Here is a 21029-nt window from a genome sequence, read left to right as displayed (position 1 = left end):
GGTGCTCCCCATTCTGGTTACAACCCAGCCAGGGCTCTGTGTGCTGCAATAGCTGCTGTGTTGCAAATCCATGCAGTGCTTAGTGAGAAAAGGACTCTGCTTGCCCCAGAAAGCCCCCTTGAGCTGCCCACCAGCCTTTGCACCGCTGTTGGGTTGGTTGATAATGCAGGTCTGGGGCAAGTGCTAAAAGCAGGAGCTTTTGGTGACCTGCCAGGCTTCATGCCAGAGGTCCTGTCCCAGGCAGCCCCAGCATGCCTCCCAAGCATGCAAACCTGGGCAGGGAGCTCCTGCAGAGCCAGGCACATGCAGGATTTAATGCTGGGCCACGCGGGCTCGGGTCCTGGCCTGGGGAAGGCAAACAGGACTCAGAAGCAGTGGTGAGCTCCCACATTCGAAAGGGAAAGAAATTGGACGTCCTACCTGCTCGCTGGTGCTGCAAAGTGTGAAAACACCAAGTGTAAGCTTGCTAGAGCCACAACCTTGCTCCTGCATCCGTGGCTGAGGACGAGCATGCGAAATGAGTGACTCCAAGGTGCTCCACCGAGGCCAGCCAGGAAGAGGAGCAAAGCGGAGCGGGAAGGGACGCCAGCGGGAGCATCCCTGCCAGGAGCATCCCTATGTGCTCGCTCCAGCAGCAGACCTTGCCGGGGATGGGCTCCGAGGAGCTTTCCCCTTCCCGGCTGGGAAGGGTGAGCAGTTTTGCGTCCCTCCCTGCCTGCCAGTCCTGCAAACCTCCTGGGGCGGGCATCCGGCACTGTGCTGCCTTCTCCTGCCACGTACCTGCTGTGGTTGTACACCTACAAGGACACAAGTGGGACATGCAACATTAGTCCGACGGTAAAGCCACCTCTCAGGGCATAGGGTTTATTTGATGGCTGGATCCTGCAACGCTTCTCCGCTGTCCCTGTCCGTCCCGGGAGTGCTGGTGGGGGGGTGCTGGTGTCACCTCAAGCAGGGCACAAGGGTGCCCTGTGTCCAGCCGCTTCCTCCCAAACACACAGGGACCACGCTGGGCTTTTAAAATACCATTTATTACAATGGAGTCTTCCAGGCTAAAATCCCAAGCCAAGGGCCTGGGGTTGGTTTCTGGGGTGGCAGGTTGGGGTGGCGGTTGGGAGCATTTTTTTTTTTGCTTGAAGTTTTCTTTTTAAACAAAAATGAAAAGTTAAGAGGCAGGGAGGAGAGGGCTCCTGTTCCCTCCTGCTCCTCAAATTAGGACAGACCCCACCTGTGAGTAAAAGGAGGGATGCTGCAGTGTTTGCAGGCATTTGGGGACCGGGGTCCCCTGCACTGTGCCTGACCCTGTTGCAGGTCGAAGGGGTGGCAGGACCCCCCACAGTGGCTCCGGCTGCCCACGGTGGCGAGATGCTGTCAGACAAACAAACCGTATCCTGCAGCTTCTGGTTACAAATTAAAGTGGAAGTGGGATGAGTTTCTTCTTCTTTCTCATGCTGCTGACGTTGGAAAAAAAAAAAAAAAAAACCAAAAACAAAACCCCAAACCACTCAAAATGAAACCACAACACAGCCCTCGTGCTCCTGTAAACATGAGTTTCTCCTGCTGCTCGGTCTCTGCCAGTCCTGCAGCGTGCTGGCAGCCGCGGCGCGGGGAGAGCAGGGCTCCAGGAGCGCCGGGGGCTGGCGCCCGGCCCCCAGCCTCTCCGCAGGGACGGGCCCCTGCTACCACCATCTCCTCTGGGGCTTCGGCCGGTGGTGTCCTCTCCACACCTGGTGCTGGGGCAGGTCATCCCACCCTTCCTCATCCTCCTCCTCCCCGTCTCCTCCCAGGGATGCTGGAGCCAGGGCAAGGACAGGCTATCAAACCACAGCTGAGGAGGAGGAGGAGGAGGAGGAAGAGGAGGCTGTGGCTGCCGACGATGAAGGAGGGGAGGAAGGGGAGGAGGAGGCATTCCAGAAGAGCCATCGCCTCTTGGGCTGCCGTTTGAGGTGGAGGTAGTCTTCCTTCTCCCGCTCCTTCTTCGCCCGCTGGTAGTGATCCTCCTCCTTCAGGTACCACACCGGCGGCCAGCGGTGCTTCTCAAAGTACTCCTGGTTCTCTGCAGCAAGAGGGAGGGGGTGAGGGGAGCACCGGGACCACCAGGACCCCCGTCATCCCGTCCTGGCCCCCGCTCACCTCCCGACATGGCCTTCATGTCCCGGGGGAACTTGCGGCAGACGTTGTTGTAGTTGGTGCAGATGTGATGGAGGCACCAGTCGGCGAGCTGGTAGGCGCAGTGGAACTGGAAGAGATGGAGCCTGTGTCAGAGCCACCACGGCACGGATCACCGGGAAAGCGGGAGGAATTCATCCTATTCCTCCACCGACATCCAAGACCAGACCTGGCTGTCCTCTCTGCCAGGACAGCATCACCCCCAAAGCTGCCAGACCCCCCTGCGTGGCAGCACCCAGCACCTCGCCCCATCCTCAGCCCTGCTGGCTCGGGGTCCTGTCCCACCGCGTCCTACCTGAGCCAGCTCCAGGAACACGAGCACGTCCCCATCGATGTCCACCATCATCTGCGCTGCCTCCATCAGGCCGGTGACGGTGTACTGCTCTGTGGGGGGACACATGGGGTTACGGGGCGGCTGGGACAGGGTGACAGCAGGAGCATGGAGCTGCCACCAAGCTTGGGGACGGTGGGGGGGACACTGTCCCACTGCAGCCACCCTGACTCACCGGTGAGAGCCACCAGATGCGGCAGGCAGAGGCGGTTGGCGAGGATGATGAGCTTCATGTCGTCGAGGTCAGGGCTGGAGCTGAACTGCCCGGTGTAGAGGTACTCCAGCACCGCCCGCATGCAGCTCTTGCTGGTGTAAGGAAGTGCCACCTGCGAGAGACACACTGGCTGTCACCCCACGGCTGTCCCCAGCTGTCCCACCCTCCCAGGACAAATCCCAGGGCTCCTCCTCACCTCGTTGGTGGAGCTCTCCACGAAGGGGCCGCCGAACATTGCGGCCATCCAGTCGCAGCTGGAAATGAGCAGGGGCTTGTGGGCACTGATAGCACCGTCATCCAGCACGAAGGTGACATCTGGGGACAAGCAGAGGGACGCTACTGGGACTGTCCCCAACACCCAGGGCTCAGCCGCCCCCTGCCACAAAATGTCTTGCACCAGGGTCAGCAGAGGGAAGGGGATCGAGCCTGGCATATCCTATAATTTGTCCTAAAGATCTGTATATTTTTTCCCCAGCATCCTCCGCTGGCTCAGAGGAGCTCAGGGAATGACCGTGCCGGTGCTCCAGCTCTTCTGAGGGATTTTCCCAGGGCACACCATGACACATTTGAAAGCAAAGGGGAAAACCCAAGAAGCAAACATCTTGCCCACATATCTTGAGTCCTTGGGAGAGCTGGAAAGGACAACGGGGACCTGCTGCTCGCCCCCATCCCTGCTCTCCACCCGGACCAGGGCTTCTCCCTGAGGTGCACCAGGGGCCAGCACACATCTGTCCCCCGACAGTGACAGCGTGACCACATCAAGGTCCATCCTCATGAAAAGAAAAAAAACGCAGCTGGAGGGAGGCTGGGACTTTCACACCCCTCCCCGGACATCACCCTGCAGCATCGCGGCACGTGATGCTCAGCAGAAAGCTGGGGCCAGGGAAGTCCTACCAAGGGCGCATTGCTCCTTGTAAATCAGATGACCCTGTGAAAATCTGGGCCCAGGCAGGAAGGAAGTTGCCTTTGCTGCTGTCCTGTAAATAAACAGAGCTGTCAGACAGGCTGGGGAGCAGGAAACCCTGATGAAGGGCCATGACACTCACACTTTCCCAGAAAAAAAAGAAAAAAATGCTATAAAAATCCCAGAAATACAAAGCGTGACCAAAAACCCCAGGGGAGGTCAGTGAGCATCTCCTGACCCACGGCACGGCCGACCCGCTCACGCAAGGGGCAAAGCCAGGAGCTCCGAGCCCCGCATCCATCCGGCAGACCCCCCCCACAATGGGAGAGGGGGTGCTGCGGATGGTCCTCCCCCTCAGCCTGGAGCCGTACCCGAGAAAGTCCCCTTGGCCAGGCATTCCTTCACCCGGTTGGTCCTCCGGACGTGGAAGGCTTTGGTGATCTCCTGGTTCATGAACGCCTCGTTGTTGAGGATGTTGGCCACCATCATCCGGAGGTCGAACACCTCCAGCAGCTCAGCGATGTGAGCAATGTGCATGAGGTCCCGCTCGTTCTCATCCAGCTCCCCTGTGTACAGGTACTTCAGCACGGCCCGGAAAGGACCTGGCTGGATGGAAGCATCCATCTTCACCACCACCATGAGCTTGGACTTGTAGGTCAGCGGGTCTTCTGCCATCTCCTCCTGGATGCTGGTGAAAGCCCGGCTCCAAGAGGAAAGGTCCCTTCCCCGCCGCAGCCCACGCTCCCCATTCTCATAGCGGTTGCCCCGCAGGATCCCATCACTGGTGGAGGCTCTAAGGCACGGTTTTCGCTGGCCGGATCCGGCCTCCTCGGTGCTCTCGCAGATATCAAAGCTAGCGGCTCGGAGGAGGAAATCCCGCCCATGGTGCCTCTCCTCTTGGTGCAGCATCCGCTCGGCGGCCGCGGTGACGGCCACCCCAAAGCCATGCCCCGCGGCGCTCTGCTGGTCCTCCTCGCTCAGGTCCATGAGGAACAGGTCGTAAAATTTGGAGGAGGAGGTGGAGAGGTAGATCTTGTGTGCGTAGATTTTGATCTTCTCTTGCAGCACCAGGATGACGTCCGCGCACAGGGGGTCCTCCAAGAGGTGAGCTGGGCGCTCCTCGTTGTTGGAAGGAGGGTCCGGGACGATGATGATGGGTGGAGGGGGCTTGGGGGGCAGGAAGGGGGCTTGGAGCAGGGGTCGCTGCACATTGCGGAGGTGGGACTTCCAGAACTGCAAGTGACGGCGGGAGATGAGGGCGGCACGGATGGCATTGTCGAAGACGTCCTTGATGCCAAACTGGGCCACCACGCTCGTCTCGTAATAGGGGATCCCCAGCTCCTTGGCTACCTCCCTCCCCTTCTCCGGGGGAAGGATCTCATTAGGTTTGATTGGCCTGAAAAGAAGGGAGATAATGAAGAGACCTCTTCAGATGCAGGGTAAGGAGAAAGCATTGGTCAGGCATGGACATTGGGGCACAAGAGTCCCACCTGGCCAAGGGGCGCCGTGCCCGATTGACGGCCTCCAGGTCGGCGTAGCGCAGGTCGAGCTGGCAGCCCACCAGGATAACAGGCGCGCGGGGACAGAAGTGCTTGATCTCTGGGTACCACATGGTCTTCACATGGTGCAGGGAGTTGGGGTTAGCGATGGAGAAGCACAGAACCACAACATCGGACCTGCAAGAAGAGGAGGATCAAGGTCTGGCTTGATGATGGAGCCAACCCCGCTGTGCCTTGGCATTGCCCTCCCTCCCTGCCCAGGGCAGCGGCGAGGCTCTGCCTCTCCCCTACCTGCCATAGGCAAAGCGCCTGTCTTTGTGGTGGTCACCAAAGGTGTCCCAGAGCCGCAAGGACACGCTAACATCGTCTACCACATCCCGGGAGCGCTCCAGCACCTGCAGGAACAGAAACATCGTCCAGCTCCTGAGTCCTTCAGCCCTGCGAGCGCCGGGCTGTCCCCACCGCGTGCAGGGCATGGAGGAGTAATTCACTATTCCCCCAAGGGGAGGATGCAGTTCCATCCCCTCAGGGTCCCCACGGGGTATCCGTGAGCTGAGCCGCCCCAGCACCCCTGCCCCGCTCCCCGGCAGCCCTCACCTCCTGGCAGACGCGATACTGGTCGATGGCCCACACCGTGGGCACGTGGGTGGCGAGGAGCTGGTACTGGGTCAGCGTGGCGTTGCAGGCGCGGGCACAGATGAGCCGGGTCTTGCCCACCGCGTTGTCCCCGACCACGACGCACTTGATAGTTTCTACGTTTGGCCTCTCATAATCCATGTCAGAATCCATTAATTGGGACCTGCAGGGGGAGCGAGGGGTCAGCAAACACAGCTGGGATGAGCCGGGAAGGGGGGCTGTGTCCAGATGGGATGGGATAAGATGCTGAGGCGGTCAAAGCAACAAGGTGATGCTGATACTCGTGCTCAGAGCCACCAGACCCTCGTAGCACGGGGAAAGCTCTGCAGCAGCCGGCAGCCCTGGTGAAGGCAGCGAGTGAAGGCAGCTGCCCACCCCTCCCCAGCTCGCTTCCCCGCCAGTCCCCTTTAAAATTTAATGTTCTCGTGGCCGCGTGCGTTGCTCTGCCGCGCGTCAGACACATGCCCTGCGTTAGATTCGACCCTCCTCCCTCCCCGTCTCTCCGGCCCTGGCTCATGCTTGTTCATGTGAGGCTTTTTTTTTTTTTTTTCCTTTTTTTCCCCTCCTCCTTTCCCCTTTCTCCCTCTCCAGTGTTTGCAAGCGAAGCTTCCAGATCCGCCCGACCGAGCGTACACCGGGCACTGCCACTGCCAGCCTCTCTGGCTGCCTGTCTCGGGGGAGCACCAGGTCTGATACCCCCCTTTTCCCACCCTGTTCCCGGAGGGGATGTTTGCTCCCAGCAGCAAAGGAGAAGAAACTTGTTATGTTCCCAGGAGGCTCAGCAGCCGTCAGGTTTGGGAAGGCTCCCAATATCACTGGCTTCCCAGGACCAGGCACGACCCGAACCCTCCTGAGAGGGAGGTCGGTGCTGTGGGTGCCACGAAGCCAAAGCAAAGTGCCTGTATCCTGCAAGCAGGCGTGCCCAGGTGTACCACCCTTTGCTCGTTCAGAGCCCCAGAGTCTAAATCAGCCAGAATTAACTCATCGCAGCATTAACCCAGGGATTTACATGACTTTCAATAGGAAGAGCAGGGAGGAGATTGAGGGAAGGGGAGAAGGAAGAAAAAACCTCCACATCCAATCGCTCTGAACGCCCCAAAGCTGCAGATCTCTTCCCCCTTGTCACTCGCTCCTGGCACCGGCCTCCTGAGCTGCTATAATAAACCACCGGCGCAAAGGCTCAGTGAGCTAAAATACCCAGTAACGATGGCAACCGCGCCCTGCACGCGGGGACCACGGACGCAGCTCCCTAAACTAGCAGCCTGGCAAGGACTTTCCAATGTTAGCACCTCCCTCCCGTGCACAAGCTCTCTGAGCACACCTGGCTACACCAGCCTGGAGGAGGTGGCACGTGAGAGGGCTCAGCACTGCACAGGATTGAGCCACAAGCCTTGCGGGCAAGTGTAGGCAAAGGCGGGTGGCACAAATCCAGGTCGCTTTAGGTGCCAGCACTTAGATATCGGCTGGTCCCAAAGCAAAACTTCTCTGAGTAGTTGTCACCACACACCATGTCCCCTCCATCCTTTGGGATGCGGGAATGCTGTCTGCCAAGGGCTTTGCAAACCAGGAATAGCAACCTCCTTTGGCTCTGCACGGCGAAAAGGAGTGGGGCAGGTTGTCTCCTTCCTTCTTAGCCCCTGGAAATTAGTTTCCATCTCACACATCCCACTCCGCCACCATCCCCAGACCCCTGCTCCTCCTGGGGACCAGCTTTGCTTGGGGAGCTTCGCTGCGGTTATTTTTAGGGCCAGCCGTGCTCCCAAGTCGGCTGAGCTCATTCAGCCGGTGAAGGGGGGGAAGGTACATGGAGATGACAACTGCGGTTGTCAGTTTGGATGCTCGCCCCGTGCGGCGAGCTCGGCCCTCACCCAGCCGAGCTTGGGAGCCTGCTCGGAAAGTCCGTGCCCCGAGGGAATTAAGGGATAAATGCTAACGGGATCAGTGCCTGTGACAAGGAAAGAGGGGGACAGCAGCGGGCATGAAATGCAGGCTCTGAATAAAGCAGAAGCACATTGGGGAACTCCGGCGGCTCCGCGGGGGTGGCTCGCAGCCCCCCAACCCATGAGACACTGCCCTGGGACGGGACTGAGCCTCTTCGCAGGGACAATTTCAGCAGCACCATGCCACCATGTCCGCAGCCCCCTTCCCCGCCTCCCTGCCTTCCCCACCACCACCTCTCTCCTGGGGATGGCTCCAAAACCCACCAGAGAGCAAGAAGTATCCCAAGATGTGGAGACATCAGAGCTCTCCCCTCCCAGCAAAAGCCCTTCCGTGGGGAACAGGGCTGCTCCACCCAGCTGCCCCCCCAGCCCCGCTCTCCCCACCTGCTGCAGCCCCCTCCCCCCAAACCACAGACACCCAATTCACCCCCCCTCCCAAGGAGAACCCCAAAATTGCTCTTTCCAGGCTGCCCAGCCTGCTGTTGCCAAGGCAACTGCACCATCACCCCGGGAGCCGTCGCCTAGCAACTCCCAGGCTAAAAATCCTCCATACCGCACCTCAGGAGGGGAGGGGAGCCCCCAAACCGGGGGGAAATCACCCCAAAACGGCAGCAATGCACAAAAATAACACGGCACCTCTCGTGACCCTCCTGGCTGCTTTGAGCTGGGGGTGAGATGGGGGGGCCCGGGAGGCCGCGCGGAGGCAGCCGGGGCTGTGCAGGCCGCAGCGGGGAGGGGGTGCGGGAGCGGGGACCCCGGTGGGGTTGCAGCGGGGTCGGGGGGCATGGCGGGCAGGGGGCACCGGCAGCGGGTGGGGGGGGTGCTCGGAGCACCCGGAGAGGGGGCGCGGGGCATTGCCAGGGGCTCGGGGTGCTCGGAGCACCCGGAGAGGGGGCGCGGGGCATTGCCAGGGGCTCGGGGTGCTCGGAGCACCCGGAGAGGGGGCGCGGGGCATTGCCAGGGGCTCGGGGTGCTCGGAGCACCCGGAGCGGGGGCGCGGGGCATTGCCAGGGGCTCGGGGTGCTCGGAGCACCCGGAGAGGGGGCGCGGGGCATTGCCAGGGGCTCGGGGTGCTCGGAGCACCCGGAGCGGGGGCGCGGGGCATTGCCAGGGGCTCGGGGTGCTCGGAGCACCCGGAGCGGGGGCGCGGGGCATTGCCAGGGGCTCGGGGTGCTCGGAGCACCCGGAGCGGGGGCGCGGGGCATTGCAAGGGGGCTGAGGAGCCCCGGGAGCAGGTGCGGGGTTTTGCAAAAGGGCCGGGGTGCTCGGAACACCCAGATCGGGGGTGCGGGACATCGCAAGGGGGCTGGGGAGCGCCTAGGCCGGGGGTGCGGGGCATTGCAATGGGCTCCGGGTGCGGTCTGCACCGGGGCCGGGTGCAGGGCATTGCGAGGGGGCGAGGGGGTGCCCGGAGCAGCCAGGCCGGGGGGTGCAGTGCATTGCAAGGCGGCGCTGGGTGCACCGGGAAGGGGCCGGGCCCTCGCTGTTTCCCGGTGCCGAGAGCCGGGCCGGGCCGGGCGGCGGGGCAGGATGCGCGGAGGCGGAGCGGGGCGCGGCGGAGAAAGGGTTGGGGGGCGGACGGGGGATGGGAGCCCGGTACTTACACCAACACAGATGAAGCGGCGGCTCCCAGGGGCCGGGGCCGAGCTCGCCCCTCCGGACATGGCCACGGCGCAAGTTGCGCGGCTCGGTTCTGCGCTCCTCGGCGCCGCGCTGCGCGGCTCAGGGCCTGGGGCGCGGGGGCCCATGCCGGTACCTCGGCAGCTCCGCTCTCCGCATCCGCGGCCCGTTGCCGTTGCGTTGCGCGGAGCCCTGCGCGCTGCCCGGCGCTGCGCGGAAACCTGCGCGCAACCCTGCGCGGAACGGCGCGCCGCAGTCGGGCCCGCCCCGCCTTTCATTCACAAAACACAAGCGGCCCCGCCGAGGCCCCGCCCACGCCCCCCCGCCGCCCCCCATTGGCTGAGAGAGATTTGGGGGGGTATCTGGGGGGGGTGGTGCTACAGGCGGGCAGCGGGTTTGGGGTTCCTCGGTGGGGCACCCCATCCTGCCGCGCACGGGACCCCCATCCCGCCCCTAGCCCTCCCCCGCAGGGGTCTCCATCCTGCCCCCCCAATCCTGCCCTGCATGGGGGATTCCCGTTCTGCACCCCACTCCTGCCCCCAGCCCCTCCCTGCATGGAACCCCCACCCTGCCCTTCATCATCTGCTGCATCCAACTGTCATCCTCCCCCTGCATCCCACCTCCATCCTCCTTCTGCATCCGAACCCCCCCAGCTCACTCCTGCCCCCCCGGGAAGGGGTGCACCCTCTGCCAGCCCCCTCCTCTGAGCACCTTCCTCCCTTGCCTTGTTGTAGGGGTGCTGCTGCCCCCCAGGATCCCAGCCGGGCCACGTGCGGTGCTGAGGGTGCTGCCAGGCCAACAGCCTGGCTGAGGATGGGGCTGTGCTGGAGGTGACCCCCCCGTGTGACTGCTCACAAGCCCCAGCCCACCCCCCTAGAGCACCCCAAGCCCTTTGCAGTAGGTGAGGTGGGGGCAGAGCTGACCCACCCATCTGTGCTCTCCGAGCACAGGCCACACGAAGCAGTACTGCCTTTGAACACCAGCCCGCAGCGCCCCTCGCAGCCCCTTCCTCACCCCCCAGCCCCCCCCAGGGCTGCCCCCCAGCCCTGCCACCCCAGGGCATAAAAAAACTCGGAGTCATCTTTGCAGCGTGGCTGCCGGGAAGGCGTTCGGCACGCTGGCCCCGCTGCTCTGACCCCGTATATCCGCATCATGTGATGCCTCGCCATCCTTTCCCAAGGCTTTCGGCTGCCTTTCCCCCCCCCCATCTCCTCTGCCGAGCCACGCTAAGCTCGGCCCCCGTGCTCCCTTTCCTCCCTTTCCGCTCGGATCAGGCCGGCCAGCAGCCCGCGGCGCGGCCAGCACTGATGCAACGCTGCGTCAGCCGGCGTCAAAAACCTCAGCGCTCGTCTCACCTCGCACCTTTGCGTTGCAGCCCCGGCAGCCGCTCGGCACAACCCCGCATCCCGGCCCCCCGGCATCGCCCCCCACCTCACCTAACTCGCAGGACCGGGATCTCTCTCTCCATAGCAGAAGGAGATGGAGTCGCTTATTTGGGGAGGGGGGAGCCCTTTGGCTTTCAAGCCGGGCATAGGCAGCTCCCGGCGCTGCCTCCGTGCCCACACCGGGACCGCGAGCCGGCGGCAAAGCTATCGGCTTCACGGCAAAGCTATTTATTCCCCTGCAACGGGATCTGCGAGCAGCCGAGCTGCAGCTTTGAGCTTTCTTCTTGGAGTGGGTCACGGGGAAGGAACACGTAAAGCTTGTTTGCCAGCCGCATGATTTGGCTTATTTGCTCTCTTGTAGCAGGTGCTTAATTGTGGCATAAAGAGTTCCTGGCAGCTTTCTGGGCAGCCGAATTCCCGCCTGCCCCCCTGCCTGCTAGGCAAAACAAAAGCACAATTGTCACTTGCGGTCGAAACACCCGGGCTGCAGCGGATGCACGGGCCCCTTTCCCGGCAGGAGGCTTTGCCGGGAGGAGAGACCCCGCAGCGGGAGGCACTGGGGAGGGCCGGGGAAGGGTCTCAGGAGCATCTTACAGAGCGTGTGGCTGCTACCTGCAGCCCCTGTGCTCCGTGGGAGGAGAAACACAAATCTCAGCCGACTCGCTGCATCCCACTGCTCCCCAGCGAGCCCACGCTGTGGCATGGCATGGCTGCCCACGGCATGGCACGGCTGCAAGGCGATCACTCCCCTCCCTCAGCACCACTGCCTCCAGCAGGGCTGTAATTAAAAGGCCGTTTGCTCCCTACTCCCATGTCTCCCTCCGATTTAAGCCTCTTGACCTTGTCCTGGAGGGCTCCCATCTGCCCAGCTCCGTAATCACCCTCACTCCCAGGCAAAGAGCCCCAAACCCCACGGCTGAGCACTGGGGAGCTCACGCCGCTGGGAACAAGCACCCATTTTCACCCCATACCATCCTCCTCCCTCCATCTCCCTCTCCCCAGCAAGGAATGAAACAGCTCTCTGGATATCAGAGACATGAGCAGACATTGCTCCAGCTGTGCCCTCCCCTGTAAACTTTACTACTCCCTAGGGTTTAACGCCAGGGATGTTTCCATCCCTCCCAACGGCTCCCTGAAAGGCTGCAACAGACCAAGGCAATGCATCCCTCGCCAGCAGCACCGCGGCAAAAGCAGATTTGCAGCGGGGAGACACCCCAACACCCTCCGGCAGCCCCAGACCACGCGCTCCTGCGGCCCCCGCTGCCAGGGACCTGCCTTTGCCTTGCTCTGCCCTAAGCCCTGCTGTGAGTTTTCTACCTTATCTGTGGGGGAACGGAGATGTCGCGGTGGCACGTGTCAGAGGGGAGCAAAGAGCAAAGTCTCCTGCAGAAAGTGGCCAGAGGAAAAGTGCCTGAACGGGGAGGCTGGAGGAACCGGCGCCGCGGCGGGCAGGTACTTACAGGCTGTGAGCCATTGCAGTCATCTTCCCGGCAGGGCTGCCTTTCCCGCGGGTTTCCATCTCTTTCTCTTGGCAGACTCTGAAAGGAAAGAGCAGAAGGGCTCTGTGAAAACACGCCAAACGTGGCCTCCCCTCCCCGTCCTGCACGGTGTCACCCTGCTACCTTGGGGACAGAAAGCCTTTGGGAGGGCAAGTCCTGCACAGCCACCCGGGCTGGCCGAGAAGTGTCCTTGCGCGGGGAGAGGGGCTGGCTACCGAGCGGCTCTGCCCACCGCCCCTACATCTCGCTGCCAGGTCTGCTCTCCCCATGCCACCACCTTCACCGTACAAAGCAGCCGAGGGGCAGATACACAGATATTTGCAACAGGCGTGCCCAGACCCGGCCCTTGCACTGAAGCCCTGTGCTGGGTTTCACAGTGCCAGCCTCTCCTCGGCCCCACGGGCTGGCCAGGCGGGTCAAGGGGTCCCCCAACACCACTCCCCTTCTCCAAGCGCTTTACCCGTGGGCTAAGAGCCTTCCCTGTGGGCACGTGTTCCCCGAGCAGTGTCTGGCTCCTGGGGTGGCCAGCAGACCGCTGAGCCCACCGGCATGTTTGCTTTGGGCAAAGTTCCCCTCCTGCGAGCTGCGGAGTGAGGCAGGGCAGCAGGGCTCTCTCCTCTCCTTCTCCTGTCACCGGATCAATGGTGCCTGCTCACGTCAGGCTGGAGCAAAGTCCAGCCTGGGCTTCGCTCCTGGCAAAGCCAGCAGACACCTGGCTCCTGCCAGAGAGCATGTTTCAGAGACCCACCGTGGTGCTGGTTCCTTCCCTGGAACCACCCAGGAAGAGCAGTGAGGGTCACCCCTCCATTTTGCTGCTCTGAAAACCCCAAATCCTGCAGCTTTTCTTCCTGGGTGATGCTACAAGGGATCTTCTTGCTCAGGGCAGCTGCCCCAGGCACCCACATGAGCTCCCCAGCCCCATCAGCAGGACTGGGATTGCTCAGCCTTCCCTCGCCGGGCAGCCACGGAGGGAAAAGACAGCTCAGACAAATGGTTTTTACGGACTTAAAAACCATTTGGACCCAGCAGACAGGAGAAGTCGCCAACCAGCGCTTTGTAAAAATGGCAAAACCAAACCCCACCGTGAGGGGGGAACATCGGGGACGAAGGGACCCTGTGCCGCTGGAGACGGCACGATGGGATGTGCCACTGTGCCGGTGGGGAGCGGGCTGGGAGGGAAAGTCCAGGAATCCTCCCAATACCAGAGGGGAAGGTCTAAAGCAAGCAAAAAGAACATTTCTGCACCTTTCATCCCCTGTCCTGAGAGAAACAGGGTCTATCTCTGAGCCAGGAGATTGGGGTGCTCTGGAAATTCACTGCGTACGCACATTATGACCCAGCTACACGCTTGGATCCCGTCTCCCAGCCCTGAAATACAGCCACCTGATACGCCATGGGTGATAACTCATCCTGCCATCGATACCGCTGCAGAATTTCAGGGATTCATCACTCAGTTTATAAATATTTAAAGCCAGAAGGAGCCATGTACTCCTGTAAAAGGCAACGTATTATATAAGCAAAGCATCCCTCCCTTTACCCCAGCACAGAGCTGGGGTTCTCCAGACAGATCTTTTGCAGCTATAAACGGGGTCAGAGCAAAATTCAAGGTCTCGGCAGGAATTCTGCACCCTCCACCTGGGATACATTGGATTTACCACCCTGACTGGTGCAAAAAGTGCTGCTGGTACGAAATGGCAGCTAAGGCTGCTCCTCCAGCTGCTTGCCCCCGCCACCCCAGCCAGGCTTTGGGCATGCACGGCCGGCCCCGTGCTCGTAGGAGGGCTGCAGCTGCAGCCTGAAACATTCACAGGCTCCCCGCCGACCAGCTGCTTCATGCAGTATTCACAGCTTCATACAGTATTAAGAGCTGCTGACGCCTCGTGAAAAAACTGTGAAAAGCTTCTATTTGGGGAAAGTTCCTCTTATAACGGTGCATCCTGTGGCTTCTCTGTTTCCCTTTTCTCCTGGTTCTCTTGCTAGGGGGAGCAGGGCAAAAATAGGCTGATAGCGTTGCCAACGATCCTGGGCTTTTCATCAGAAGAAGAAAATAACCCCCCTGAGCAAACAACCCCAAGGAATTAATTCTCACTTCACACCCAGGGAGCTGCTATGGGTGCGGGACGGGTGCCTGCCCAGCTTGCTGCAGCTTGGGGACCGATGCTCAGCGAGAAGGAGGAAAGTGGGACTTCCTGGGTCTTGTCTCTGGGTCTGGCTGCAGCCAGGACCCGGCACCGAGCACGGTGTGGGGTCTGGGGGGGCTCGGCGGGGGAGCCTGCATATCTCCACATTAAAAAAAATTAATTAAAAAGTCAAAGAACAAGGAGTCTGTTTCTAAGCAACTGTCTCCAGGAGGGATGGAGAGCAGAGGAAGAAGCAATGCTGGGTACGGAGAAAACTTTCGGGGTCCCAGAGCCCCCAGCAGGACCCAGGGGGGTGAGGGAGGGAGCAGAGGAGCTGCCTGGGTCTCTCTCATTAGCGATGGCTGTTTGAAAGTTGGGAAAGGAGGGGACGTGGGGGGTGTGAGACCACCAGCAGCCAGCACCGGGGCTGGCCAGGACCCCCTGGGGCCTTCACAGGTGGGTGAGTGGGAGCATCACCCCCTTTCCCCACCGCAGAGCCTGGCTGCAAGCGGTGACCTGCGGGAGAGGGGCCGTGCCTCGTGCTTTTGCTTGTGAAAGAGCACCCCAGCCCCCAAAACCACTTCCTACCCTAACGGCTCCCAGGCAAAACGAAGCAGCAGCAGCGCTGCCTCTTGCCCTGCCAGGCCACCTTGCAGGCAGCAGGGGACTGCGAGCGAGGCAGGCAGGCAGGCGGGCAGGGAGGTCATGGGAGCATTTGGTGGCTGCAAGGACTTCCCGACTACCTGCCAAGAGACATCAACACCCCTTACTGAAGCAGCAAATAGCAGCCACGGAGAGTCACCGGTTTTATCCTCCCTGTTCCCGTGGGACAGCGGGGTGGCATCCGTCCCACGCGGGAAGACTCTTCACCCCCACAACTTGGCATCTTCTCGCACGTGGCCCGAGCGCCAGCACCGGCCATGGGCTACTCGTTAAACCCGGGCTGTGGCCCGACAGCCCAATTCTCAACAGCTTGAAGGGGAGCGAAGGGGGAATGAGGGAACAAGGAGCATCACCCGCTCCGGAGGGTCTGCATCAGCTCACAGCCCACTGGAAACGGCCTGCGGTGGCACTTAAAGCTACTCCTATTCCAGTAAAGTACTCCATTCCAGTGCAGCCCACCGACCCATTTCCAAACCCTCAACCCTTACACCCCTTTGCATCCCGCCGCAGCTCCCTGGCACGGGGGAAAAGCCCTCAGCCTCACTGTACCCCGTCACCACTACTGGGGTTAGCTCTGACAAAACCCTGGGGCAAAAAATGGGGGATAAATTTGCTCCGGGCAGACGGCACGGTTACCTGCATGCACTGGCTCTACACCGTCCCGTGGGTCTCCCCTCTGGTCCAGCAGCCGCCTTCGCTTTTTCCCAAGGTGCTAACTGGCCGGGACAGGTAGGACCCATTTTTATATGCTCGCCCATGTGATCCAAACAAATGCCCTAGGGATGAGTTTTTGCACTGACATAAATAAAGGGGCTGGGACTAAAACCTGTTGAACCACAATCCGAGCTCAACGGACAGGAATTTTCCACTCGGAGCCGTTCAGCCTGGCTCCGGGCGCGCAGGCGGCGCTGCACGCGCAGGGGGCCCACGCCTCCCCGCTCCCAAAAATCCTGTTTCCCTACGCTTCCGAAGTCTTTCCTAAGTGCTTCCCATATCGCAGCTGGAGAAAATGAACCGGGATGGAGGGATGGATGGGAAATGTGAAGGAATACGGTAGAGCCATTGATTACACCTAAATTGTGCGAATCGCTGTTTCTCCCACGGTCCGTGGAATAAAACAGAGCAGAAGGTGCCAGCCAGGGTGAGAAATGGGGGGAATCCTTTGCCCCCCAAAAAGCAAACGCTCACTGCAGCCTTGGAGCTTGGCAACGGCACTTCTGCACAGGTTTGAGGGTGCTTTGGGGAGCCACGAGCTGCGGGTCCCTCACTGGGATGCTGCTTGCAGCTCATCAAGGATGCTGCTGGCATGGTGCTGGTGAGGAGGAAGGCAGACACTGGGGCAGGGGGGACTCAGGGTGACCAGAAGTGACCAGCGTGGGAATGGAAAGGGGAGGGCGAGCTTCGGATGAGCAGCCGTGAGTCAATGGGAACCAAGGGACCGGGGACATGGCCACGGGCCACGGAAAGGAGAGGTGGTTTGAAGGGGTGACTAAGTGGGACCAGCTGGTGAGTCAATGGGAAAGGAGGAAGTTAATGGGCTGATGGGCAGCAGGTGTCTCTTGGGCTTAAAAAGAGGCAGGAGGAGCCCCTAGGACTGAACTAGTTCTACTCAGGCTGTTCTTCTTGGAGGGTTTGGAGCGTGCTGTCTGTAGGTACTGATTTAGCTGATAACAGGCAGGAACGTGCTGCTCAGCATGTGAGTGGTATTTTTTTTTTTTTGCTGGTGCAGATCTTGCCTCACCTTCTAATTGAGATGCTCTTGTGCCTTGGGTGCCTCTGCTGCTGTGTGTGGCTGGCACCCAGGGCTTACTCACACGTGCAGTATGTTCTCATGAGAGACAGAGCCATTTGCTCTGGCCCAAGCTGAGCTAAGCTAGAAAGGGAAGCTGGGGGGGTTTTATGCTTAATTTTGTGGCAGGTACTAAAAAAAGCCCGTTTTACTTGGTCACAGAGCAAGGAAGTTGTTCCCTGCCCAGAGCAATGCCTGGTTTGCAGCTGCTTGCTTTGTGCAACTCTGAGCATCCTGCAAATGGCCCTGAGCTCTGCAAACTGCAGTGTTAGCTTGTGTCCCTGCTGTGAGGGTCGCCCTGTGGGGGGGGGCTGCCAGCCCTTGCCTTGCAAGCTGCCCCCTGCTCAGCCCCCGAGCCAGCTCCAGGGCTCAGCCCTGCCAAGGAGCTGCTGGTGGGGCTGGGACTCTGCCAGACCTGGCTGGGCACAGGCTCCCCTCCGCTGCTGGTTCCTCTGCTGCTGTGGGACTGGGGATACTGGTGGTGTAAAGAGGGGTAGGTGGAAAAGGTGTGGGGGCTGCTGGCATGCTGTGTGTGGGGTGGGTGTCAGGTTGTTTCCCTCCTGTTTTGCAGCAGTTGATTTGCTGGGGTATAAGGGCAGGGGCTCTGTTAGCCCTGCCAGCGTGGGGGGAGCAGTAAATAGGGGTCACCTTGGGGTTCCCTTCACAACCAGGGTGCCAAGGGTCTGGGAGTGAATGCTGTGGGGTTTCCCCCAACCGTGGGGACCCATGGGAAGTACCCTTGCCTCCTTCCAGCCCCCAAACCAGCTTGGGAGGGGGGCTGGGGCCACCCTCTGCATGGAGCCATGCTGGGGGCTCAGGCTTCCTGGGAAAGTACCGTAGCTGAGCTCATTAAACCTGTACAAGCCCCCTGTGGCAAACCAGTTAAACCCATTTAAGGAAGAGTTAAGCCAGTTTAATGTAAATTGGTAGTCTATTGATGCAAAGGTTAGTCTGGTAAAAGTGCAGTGACATTGGGAATTTAGATGAATTTAACTAGTCTGTCTCCTTGTTTTGTCTGTGTGACTTATCAAAGGGTCCAGCCTGTGCTCCCCTTCATCTCGGGCTGCAGAGAGCCACTGAAAGAGAGAAAATAAAACCAGGGACTGAAGGGAAGAGCCACATGCAGGTTGAATCTGAAATGGTGCTATTTATAGACATCCCGGCTCAGTCGGCCTAAATTCCACGCAGGTCCCTGTGCCTGGCTGGCTGGGGAGGGCAGCAGGGTGGGCAGCGGGTGGGTGAAGCAGCCAGGTCCTGGCCAGCCCACTGTACCTCGATGGGGTAACTCGTGGGTCCCGGCTTAGCCTGACCTGAGTCAGAGCAGAGGATGCTTCTTCCTCATCCCCAGCTCCTCATTAACCTGCTGCCCCAGGGCTTTCTCAGGAGCATCACCGAGCTCTGCTGGTGAGATGTCAAGGGCCAGGAATGGGTGTTTATTTTTTTACTGTCATCCCTAAAGGGCTGTAATCACAATTAGGGCATCCACGAGGCACGGGGCTGAGACGCACCTTCTTGCCAGGGTGCAATCCCCAGGAGAAGGGGGTGGGGGGAAGAGGCGAGAAAGGTGAAAGTGCCTGGGTGACCCCTCCATAACCCAGCCCCTGTGCCATACCCTGCCCACGCAGCATCCTTGGGGAGCACGGGTGGTAGGCTGAGCAGAGGCCACACCTGAGGGTTTCTCAATGCTTTGTGCTGCTGTTGAGTGTCACTGTTTGCAGCAATGCTTAGTGGCTTCCCCCGTCTCCAGGAGCGGGGCGGGGGGTCCTAAATGCTGGAGCTTAAGCCTGAGATTTAGAGAGGAGCTGAGCAGCTCCCCGGTGGGTTGCAGCAGCCTCTCGGTGAGTGTGTGAATGGAGGGGTGCAAATGGGAGCTAATTGCATGAGGCAGTGCTCTGGTGAGCAACAGGCTCGGCTGCATGTGTGCCAGCACCTCTGGGATCTGAGGTCTGCCAAGCTGCAGAGTTGCTGGCGCTGGAGGAAAGGAGGCTCCTGCACAGCTCTGCGCCTGCCTTGTGACTGCGAAATGTATGCGCTTAATATAGGCCAAATGAAAACATTCTTCCCAAAATAGAAGACCTTCCCCGGAAAGAGCTGCAGCTCCGGCAGGAGCAGTCACAAGGCGCCTGCCGTGGCAGGGTGGGCTCTGGCAGGTGTGGTTGTGCAACGCTGCGCATCCAGCCTGCGAGCGTGCAACCAGCTGGCTCCCAGCGATGCCTGCTGCCAAGGTCACCTCCCCCAGGCTCTGCTCCCGAAGCTGCTGTGCATACCGCAGCTGCCCGGTGACCCTCCCCAAAACATGCCAGCTGGCTCCTGGGTGCCAGGCGCTGCTCCAGGAGAGGAGTTAATGGATGGGGTGAGCACCCACATGGTTTGGATGGGGTGCGGAGGTGTGTGGCCCCATCCCTGAGCCACGCAACATCATGATGCTGCAGTGTGTTGTGCACTGTGCAGGCGTGCCGAGGCGGGTGCTTGGGCTCAGGGTGGTGGTAGGAGCTGCAGGGGCTGGAATGTGTTCCTGCTTGTGGTGCTGCTGGGGCTGACGTTTGGGAAGGGACTGGGCTGGCAGGAGAAGGGGTGATCCCCATGTGCTGCAGTGCAGGGGTGGCTCAGGGGGCTGCTGCCAGCCTCAGGGGACTGCACCTAGCTATATGCTTATGCCCAGCAAATATTCAATATTTATCCTCTTCTGAGTGCTCCTGCAATGCTCAGCTAAGGGAGAGGGAGAAGGGCTGGTGCTTGGGGTCCTCTTGGCTGCCAGGGAAGACTTTGGGGGCTCACAACAGCCCTGGGTTTGCTCTGGTGCTCTGCTTGTGCTGCACTGCATCTTCTCCTGTTGGGATGTAAGTGCAGGAGCCTGCAAGGTGCTAGCAACTTCAAAGGGCAAAAAGCATCGTGCATCCCCTCCCTGATCCCATGGAGATTCCTGCTCAGTGGGTGCAGGAGGAGGAGGTGGATGCTGCAGGTCCAAACCCCTTTTAGGGCTCTGACCCTTCCCCCTCGGTCACTCAGGACTTTCTCTACTGCTGGTGTTGACAGGGGCAGTGCTTAATCCAGCTTGACTGGACACAGCTGCCTGCTAGGAAATGGGGCAGGCAGGGGTGAGAGTTCAGGCCTGGAGCTTTGGCAGGTAAAAAGAGAAAAGCTAAAAATCCTTCTCTGTTAATCTCTCAGGCTACACCACAGATCTGCACCCGGTGCTTTGCGAAACGCCAAGCTCTGCTGTTTCAGTCTGCAGGCTCATAGCGGTCTGCTTGGGGGGCTTTGAGGGGTGAACACAACCATGTTGCTCTGGGTTTTGCCCCAGCAACTTAATGCTGTGGAGACCCAGAAATACAGGCTTGACTATTGAACTCCTGCACTCGTATGAGCTAGCTAGTGATATAATCCTGGTCCCTTCAACAGCTCGGATTCACCTTATTCCAGTAACACATGCGAGGGCTGGGGCTGCTGCTGGGCAGTTAGCGGAGGGAGCCTTTGTCTTCTGCACTAACAGCCTGGGTCTTTAACTCCTGATCCTTGTTTGGCACTAGACAGACCCAGGAGACCACCTGAGCTGAATAAAGCTGCCATGTCCCCTAAATCCACTTAACTCTTCCCACAACCTTAATATTCTCCCAGAGGAGAGCTGGCCCCACACATCAGTGCAGATGCAAATTAATGGTGTGTTATGGGACGAGTGGCTTTTTTTAATTCAGAAAGCTCTTACCCTGCGGGTTGGCTGGGGCAAGGTGAGGATGACCTTGTGGTCATTCATTTGAAGCCAGGAATGAAACTCTTAGCTGTGCAAAGAGGCCTATGAAGAGGTGAGATAAGAGGCACAGTGTGGCCAGGGCATGGCTGGAGGTGCACCATGTTATGAATGGGGAGAGAGGATGTGGTTTTCTGTTTTCTTTGCTGATTGCTATGGAAAAAAAATAAATCTGAAAAATGGGCTTCCTGCAAGACAAAGATTGAGGGAATTTCCCTGGCTGCCGAGGCTCTGCCAAGTCCTTTGCTTCCTACAGTCTCGCTGGTGGGTATCGACAGCAGAAATACTTTTTTTCAGCTGTTGTTCAGACTGCAGGATTTGGTTTCTGTGGGAGTTTCTCAGGTGCTTTGCTGGCAGGACCCTCTGTGACACCCCTCCCATGGGGAAACTGAGGCAGGGAGGAGCCCAAATCAGCAGAAAATGCTGGACCTTGAAGGAAGAGCTGAGCTTTTTCTGCAGCCGCTGGGGCTGCATTAATGCTGGGGTCTCGGGTGGGAGTGCCAGGAGCAGAT

At 60.0% G+C, this 21029-nt stretch overlaps 2 protein-coding genes across 12 annotated transcripts in view; one reads left to right on the top strand and one right to left on the bottom strand.

Annotated features, from left to right (window-relative positions):
• Nucleotides 1-1012: 1012 nt before the first annotated feature.
• Nucleotides 1013-15678, bottom strand: RHOBTB2 (Rho related BTB domain containing 2). 3 transcript variants are annotated; one of them, XM_075074746.1, is made up of 11 exons: nucleotides 15617-15678; nucleotides 12159-12236; nucleotides 5715-5916; nucleotides 5409-5512; nucleotides 5109-5294; nucleotides 3990-5014; nucleotides 2911-3029; nucleotides 2676-2826; nucleotides 2465-2553; nucleotides 2134-2239; nucleotides 1013-2056 (listed from the first exon to the last, which is right to left on the bottom strand). In XM_075074746.1, exons 2-11 carry the CDS (start codon nucleotides 12215-12217, stop codon nucleotides 1818-1820), a joined length of 2280 nt encoding a protein of 759 aa, XP_074930847.1. In that variant the 5' UTR covers nucleotides 12218-12236; nucleotides 15617-15678; the 3' UTR covers nucleotides 1013-1817. The 3 variants fall into 3 exon arrangements, with proteins under 3 accessions (XP_074930847.1, XP_074930846.1, XP_074930845.1); XM_075074745.1 differs by lacking the exon at nucleotides 15617-15678 and adding an exon at nucleotides 12658-12848; XM_075074744.1 differs by lacking the exons at nucleotides 12159-12236; nucleotides 15617-15678 and adding an exon at nucleotides 9298-9488.
• PEBP4 (phosphatidylethanolamine binding protein 4) overlaps nucleotides 11916-21029 on the top strand; it is an 83946-nt gene continuing 74832 nt past the window's right edge. For 2 of the 9 annotated variants that reach the window (XM_075074750.1, XM_075074749.1), the window contains exon 1: nucleotides 20543-20781. In XM_075074750.1, coding sequence (XP_074930851.1) covers nucleotides 20603-20781 — 179 coding nt within the window. In that variant the 5' untranslated portion in view covers nucleotides 20543-20602. Of the gene's footprint in view, nucleotides 12151-14177; nucleotides 14513-15872; nucleotides 16122-16224; nucleotides 17263-19073; nucleotides 19123-20542; nucleotides 20782-21029 lie in introns of those variants that run through there. The other 7 variants (XR_012657416.1, XM_075074756.1, XM_075074752.1 and 4 more) reach the window with 7 other exon arrangements.

The sequence above is a fragment of the Phalacrocorax aristotelis genome, chromosome 24 (genome assembly GCF_949628215.1).
Source record: "Phalacrocorax aristotelis chromosome 24, bGulAri2.1, whole genome shotgun sequence".
Taxonomy (NCBI): Eukaryota; Metazoa; Chordata; class Aves; order Suliformes; family Phalacrocoracidae; genus Phalacrocorax; species Phalacrocorax aristotelis.
Note: the sequence above shows the minus strand (reverse complement) of the source record. Positions and strands in the feature narration are given on the sequence as shown.

Coding starts and splice junctions, on each gene's coding strand:
- RHOBTB2 (XM_075074746.1), bottom strand. CDS start 12,217: ATGGAAACCCGCGGGAAAGGCAGCCCTGCCGGGAAGATGACTGCAATG. Junction 5,917..12,158: donor ACTGCAATGGCTCACAGCCT/GTAAGTACCTGC, acceptor CTCCCCCTGCAG/GTCCCAATTAATGGATTCTG. Junction 5,015..5,108: donor GCACGGCGCCCCTTGGCCAG/GTGGGACTCTTG, acceptor CCTTCTTTTCAG/GCCAATCAAACCTAATGAGA.